At 49.5% G+C, this 6,873-nt stretch overlaps 1 protein-coding gene across 1 annotated transcript in view; it reads right to left on the reverse strand.

Moving 5' to 3' along the window:
- The window catches only part of LOC137340475 (MICAL-like protein 2), a 78,239-nt gene extending 71,366 nt beyond the window's left edge, over positions 1-6,873 (reverse strand). The window contains exon 1 of the mRNA XM_068002932.1: positions 6,361-6,873. Coding sequence (XP_067859033.1) covers positions 6,361-6,503 — 143 coding nt within the window. The 5' untranslated portion in view covers positions 6,504-6,873. The remainder of the gene's footprint in view (positions 1-6,360) is intronic.

The raw sequence follows: 6,873 nt of genomic DNA on the forward strand, positions 1-6,873 counted from the left end.
GGGCATTAAAAAAAAAATCTTGTGTGCTTTTCGTAATTTTCTTTTAACCCTTTTGTTTATTAGTTATAAATATATTGGAGATGGGGGTGTGGGAGGGGCGAAAGCCTCTTTGACTGGGTGGAGCGGTTGGAGGTGGGAGGTCATGTGATGAACCCTCCAGGAATACGTCCAACCAGAGTTGGCAACCCTAGTTCCCAGTCTGTTTCAGACCAGCGGTTCTAAACTACTGGACCGAAGGGGACAACCAAGATGCCAGGAAGTGTTCCGAGACCTCCCTTTATAACTATTAGGATTATATGGCAGCTCAGATAATATCCGCTGCTACAATAAGGCAGCCCTGGTAGCCATTGCTGCAGATTAAAATGCAGCTTATAACAGGCACCGAAATCAGCCACAAGGACTGGTTCTAATGAGCTGTGCAACTCATCACTGAGTGGAAAAAACAATTCTCACTTGACTTGAGATCACTTGCGTGGGGGGGGGGTGGGTGGGTGGGGGGGGGGGTGGGTGGGGGGGGGGGGGCAGGTGGGGGGGGGGGGCAGTGGGAACGAGGTGAATCCCAAAACAATGAGACCATTAACTTCCAAAGTGTAAGAGACCAATGTGAAATTACGGAGTCATCATCAGTGCAGCAATGGTGTCCTGCTCCTAGATTTTAGTCAGCTTGGCAAACGTGGTATTTAGTGGGTGGGGTGATTATAAGTAATAGTGGGTCAGCCTTTACCTTTATCACACTGACTGCCTGCTCAGTTTGGAAACAGTTGGTTCGTTGAAGGTACCAGGTTTGATGTAAAGAGAGGGGGGGGGGAGGGGGGAGGGAGGGGGGGGGGGGGGGGAGACAGGCAGAGCGAGAGTGGGGGGGGCACGGGGGAAGAGAGAGAGAGAGAGAGAGAGAGAGACAGGCAGAGCGAGAGTGGCGGGGGGGGGAAAAGAGGGACAGGCAGAGCGAGAGTGGGGGGGGGCGGGGGGAGACAGGCAGGGCGAGAGTGGGGGGGGGCGGGGGGAGGAGAGAGACAGGCAGCAGGCAGGGCGAGAGTGGAGGGGCGAGGGGGGGAAAGAGACACAGGCAGGGCGAGAGTGGGGGGGGGGTGCGGGGGGAGACAGGCAGGGCGAGAGTGGGGGGGGGGTGCGGGGGGAGACAGGCAGGGCGAGAGTGGGGGGGGCGGGGGGAGACAGGCAGGGCGAGAGTGGGGGGGGCGGGGGGAGACAGGCAGGGCGAGAGTGGGGGGGGCGGGGGGAGACAGGCAGGGCGAGAGTGGGGGGGGGGCGGGGGAGGAGAGAGACAGGCAGGGCGAGAGTTGGGGGGGGGGCGGGGGAGGAGAGAGACAGGCAGGGCGAGAGTTGGGGGGGGGGCGGGGGAGGAGAGAGACAGGCAGGGCGAGAGTTGGGGGGGGGGGCGGGGGAGGAGAGAGAGAGACAGGCAGAGCGAGAGTGGGGGGGGGGGGGGGGGAGGAGAGAGACAGGCAGGGCGAGAGTTGGGGGGGGGGCGGGGGTGAGGAGAGACAGGCAGGGCGAGAGTGGGGGGGGGGGAAAGAGGGACAGGCAGAGCGAGAGTGGGGGGGGGGGGGAAAGAGGGACAGGCAGAGCGAGAGTGGGGGGGGGGGGGAAAGAGGGACAGGCAGAGCGAGAGTGGGGGGGAGGGGCGGGGGTGAGGAGAGAGACAGGCAGGGCGAGAGTTGGGGGGGGGGGCGGGGGTGAGGAGAGACAGGCAGGGCGAGAGTGGGGGGGGGGCGGGGAGGAGAGAGACAGGCAGGGCGAGAGTGGGGGGGGCGGGGAAGAGAGACAGGCAGGGCGAGAGGGGCAAGGGGAGACGAAGGGAGAGGGAGTATAGTTTTGGTGTCTCTGGCAATGAGTCATTCAGGTGCTTTTACGTTACTAAGAGTCATCTGACAGCACAGGCATTGCCAGACCGGCAGCCAGTATAGGTCAGTGAGCATAGGGATGATGGGTAAACAGGACTTGGTGCGAGATATGAGACAGGCAGCAAAGTTCAGGTTGAGATTAGCACTGCAGCAATCTTATCCCTTAAATGTTTCTTGTACTGTGGTACAAGTCTGTTTAAAGCGTGGGATACAGTCTTAATCAGGGAGGTGCTACATCACAATTACACAGTAACACGTCCTTGGCACTGTCCTCGGTGCTGCACGTTCTAACTGGCTGTTCTAACCCACTTCTTTTGTTCTTTTCCTCTCACTAGTCCGGACTTGGGTGTGTTTCCCGCCCAAGGCCAGTAATTGGCCTTCTGTTCTTCTCCCGGGCCCGTTAAACCTGTTCCCTCCTTGCAGGCTCAATTACACTCTCATTTCACCTGGGGACCTAGAATCGGCACCTCCTCAATGTGCAAAAGACCACTGGCCTGTTCTAGGCTGTGGTTCAACAGCCAAGATCCAATTGAATGGTGGAACAGGCTCGAGGGGCTGAATGGCCTGCTTCTGTTCCTATGCCCCATAGGCAGCTCTCGATGTTCAATTCCATGACCTTCAATAGGCTACTTGACAATGGAGGTTTGGGGGGGGGGGGGGGGAAATGGGTGCGGAGGGTGTTTGAGGGGGGCGAACGTGGTCAATCCCAGCCCTGCCTTCACTGGACACACCCTTAGCAGCATAATTGACCAGGAGATCAAATCCTGGAGTTTCACCAGCTTCTATCTCAGCCCAGCACCTACTGATGCAGCACAAACTTTCAAAAAGACATTTTTTTTTAAGTTTTCCCCCCACCCCATTCAACCTCCCCATTTTTGGTCAGTACAGTGAGGCTCAGTCACGATGCCCAGAAACATTGACTTCAGTCATAACCCTAGGGAGACACGGCAGACATTTCATCATCCGTGCTGAATCAGAGTGAGCCGATTGCTTTCAGCACACTGTGCCACTGACAAGTAATAAAAACAGGGTCCCAGAAAACAAAGCAGCAACACAACCTCAAGAGAAAAAGGAGAAGTGGAGCAGGAGTGATCATCTAAGAAAGAAAAAACAGGAACACACGAGTGCCCTGAATTTACAATAGGCAAATATTAGTGCATGATTGCTATTTCATTTGGAGGAATTAACTCATTTAAAGTAAACAGATTAACAACTCCATTAAAATATAGGACAAATTAAACAGATAAAGCTTTCGTCTAATAAGATTTGCATTGCATAATTTCAAGATCAAGGTCCTTAAGCCAATTACAAGTTCTTGCAGACCTTTTGAACCACTCACCCATCTCCACTGCCCACACCCTGTCCTAGACAAAGTCCTGCTTGCCCATCTTGAGTTATCTCTCTCTCCACTGCCCACTCCCTGTTCCTGTGTAAGTCTGGCGTGCCCATCACACACCCATCCTCACTGGCTTCCTGCTCTTTGTGGGATCCTGTGCTGTGAAAAAACAGCTGCCACATCTGCCTACATAATAACAGTCACTGTACTAAGTAACTAATTTCTTGCGTAGCGCTTCCAGATATTTGAGGGGGGCACTGGAGAAAGACAGGACTTCATTTTTGATAAAGGAATGCAGCATTGTTAAACGCTGATTTTACAGACATTTCTGAAATTACCCAATCTCAGAAACTCCCACACCAAATCCTCTGGGGGAATTCTTTCCTGCTCCAATACAGCTGTTCACCATTAGCAACACTACTGGTGCAAACATCATCCTTTAAAAGGAAACTCTTTATTCTATCAGAAACATCTGGAGACTGTGAAACCGGCACTGGAAATCACTAATCAAATTCGGGAACAGTAGCAAAAAAAAGTGTTTTGTTTTATAAAGTAGTCACCCAAATCAGATCGGATCAGTGTCAGAAACACCTTGTTTCCCCCCGCCCCCCCATTTGCTTTTAGGATAGATCTTTTGCCCCCCCACCACCTTTTTAATATAAATTATATACACTTGCCTCCACTTCCAAATTACCGATATCTGGGGAATTTAACCCCGAACAGCAGTGATTAAATCAATTGAAGAGGAACATTTAATCAAAATGCATTTCCACTTTTGCAACACACAGAAGACCCGGATTAAGCAACCAGCCAGTTCAAAGAGGGGTTATCATAGAATCATGGAATGCTTACAGCACAGAAGGCGGCCATTCGACCCATCGAGCCCGTGCCAGCTCTTTGTAAGAGCAATCCAGTTAGTCCCATTTCCCCACTCTTTCCCCATAGCCCTGCAAATTTTTTCCCTTCAAGTATTTATCCAATTCCTTTTCGAAAGTCACGATTGAATCTGCTTCCACCGCCCTTTCAGGCAGCACATTCCAGATCATAACTGCACGCTGTGTAAAAATGTTTTTCCTCATATCGCCTTTGGTTCTTTTGCCAATCACCTTAAATCTGTGTCCTCTGGTTCTCAACCCTTCTGCCAATGGGAACAATTTCTCTTTATTTACTTTACCTAAACCCCTCATGATTTTGAACACTTCTATCAAATCTCCTCTCAACCTTCTCTGCTCTAAGGAGAACAACCCCAGCTTCTCCAGTCTATCCACGTAACTGAAGTCCCTCATCCCTGGAACCGTTCTAGTAAATCTTTTCTGCACCCTCTCTAAGGCCTTCACATCCTCCCTAAAGTGCAGTGCCCAGAATTGGACACAATACTCCAGCCGAACCAGTATTTTATAAAGGTTCAACATAACTTCCTTGCTTTTGTACTCCATGCCTCCTTTTATAAAGCCCAGGATCCCGTATGCTTTTTTAACCGCTTTCTCAACCTGTCCTGCCACCTTCAGCGATTTGTGCACATATACTCCCAGGTGTCTCTGTTCCTGCACCCCCTTTAGAATTGTACCATTTAGTTTATATTGCCTCTCCTCATTCTTCCTGACAAAATGTATTACTTTGCACTTCTCTGCATTAAACTTCATCTGCCATGTGTCTGCCCTTTCCACCAGCCTGTCTATGTCCTCTTGAAGTCTATCACTATCCTCCTCACTATTTACTACACTTCCAAGTTTTGTGTCATCTGCAAATTTTGCCCTAAACACCCAAGTCATTAATATTACAAAAAAGTAGTGGTCCCAGCACCAACCCCTGGGGAACACCACTGTACACCTTTCTCCAGTCCAAAAAACAACCGTTCACCACTACTCTCTTTCCTGTCATTTAGCCAATTTCATATCTATGCTGCCACTGCCCCTTTTATTCCATGGACTTCAATTTTGCTGACAAGTCAATTATGTGGCACTTTATCAAACATCCTTTGAAAGTCCATATACACATCAACCCTCTCTGTTACCTCATCAAAAAACTCAATCAAACTAGTTAAATACAATGCCTTTAACAAATCTGTGCTGGCTTTCCTTTGTTAATCCACACTTATGCAAGTGATTATTAATTTTGTCCCAGATTATCATTTCCAAAAGTTTCCCCACCACTGAGGTTAAACTGACTGGCCTATAATTGCTGGGTTTATCTTACTCCCTTTTTTGAACAAGGGTGTAACATTTGCAATTCTCCAGTCCTCTGGCACCATCCTTGTGTCTAAGGAGGATTGGAAGATTATGGCCAGCACCTCTGCAATTTCCACCCTTACTTCCCTCAGCAACCTAGGATGCATCCCATCTGGACTGGGTGACTTATCTACTTTAAGTACAGCCAGCCTTTCTAGTACCTCCTTTATCAATTTTTAGTCCATCCAGTATCTCAACTACCTCCTCTTTTACTGAGACTCTGCAGCATCTTCTTCCTTGGTAAAGACAGATGCAAAATACTCATTTAGTACCTCAGCCATACCCTCAACCTCCATGAGTAGATCTCCTTTTTGGTCCCTAATCGGCCCAACCCCTCCTCTTACTACCCATTTACTGTTTACATGCCTATAGAAGACTTTTGAATTCCTTTTTATGTTTGCCACCAGTCTATTCTCAAAATTTCTCTTTGCCCATCTTGTTTTTTTTAAAAATTGCCCACATCCCATGAACCATCGCTGGCAAGGCCAGCATTTATTACCCAGCCCTGTTCCTTTATTTGCTTTTTCACTCTTCTGAACTTTCTATATTCAGCCTGGTTCTTTCTTGCATTATCAACCTGGCCTCTCTTACCTCCTTTCTTTCTCCCTATCTCTTTCATCATCCAGGGAGCTCTGGCTTTAGTTGCCCTACCTTTCCCCCTGGTGGGAATGAACCTAGACTGTACCCGAACTATCTCCTCTTTAAAGGCCGCCCTTGAGTCCAGTTCTGTTCCGGGCTGCACCAGTCAAATCTGCATTTTTTTTCTTGCAACAAGCTGGGGCTGTTAACTCTCTCCTCCCTCCAACACACAAACACACGCGGACGTGGAGATAGGCACACAGATACAAACACAAACACACGTACGTACAGAGTAAGAAACAACATTCGTCCCTTCTCCATCTGCAAAAAAAATTGCTGTTCATTTCTGGCTTACATGAGATCGGGTCTGAAGTGGTGCAGGACCGCACAGAAAGCGAGCCCGTCCCGCCACGAGGTCGTCATGTTGGTGACCTCCACATTTGGATATCCCTCGCATTGCCTCTTGCACCACTGTTGCAAGGCTTTGATCGCGGCCATAGTGATTCCAGAGAGTCGCGGAGAACGGATAGAAAAAGAGACCCGAGGAAATCCGGGAGAGAGTGAGAGAGAGAGAAAGGAGAACGGGAAAAAGAGGGGGGGAAAGAGAAAGAAGAGGGGAAGGAATAAACAACAGATAAAGAATGTAAAACAAAAAAAATTTACAGATACATTTTAAAAGAGCTGGAGACCAGGCATATCGTAGACGGGGAGGGGAAACACAGCGACACAAACACTTGGAGAAGTTAGTGGAGAGTTTGAAAACAAGGGGAGAAAAGGAGTGAAAGAGCGAGTCCGCCCGGTTCCCCAGAGAGAAATTAGCAAGGAAACTGACGCGGAGTTGCTCCGAAACACACACTGACTGACTGAC

This window comes from Heptranchias perlo, chromosome 22, assembly GCF_035084215.1.
Source record: "Heptranchias perlo isolate sHepPer1 chromosome 22, sHepPer1.hap1, whole genome shotgun sequence".
NCBI classification, from domain to species: Eukaryota; Metazoa; Chordata; class Chondrichthyes; order Hexanchiformes; family Hexanchidae; genus Heptranchias; species Heptranchias perlo.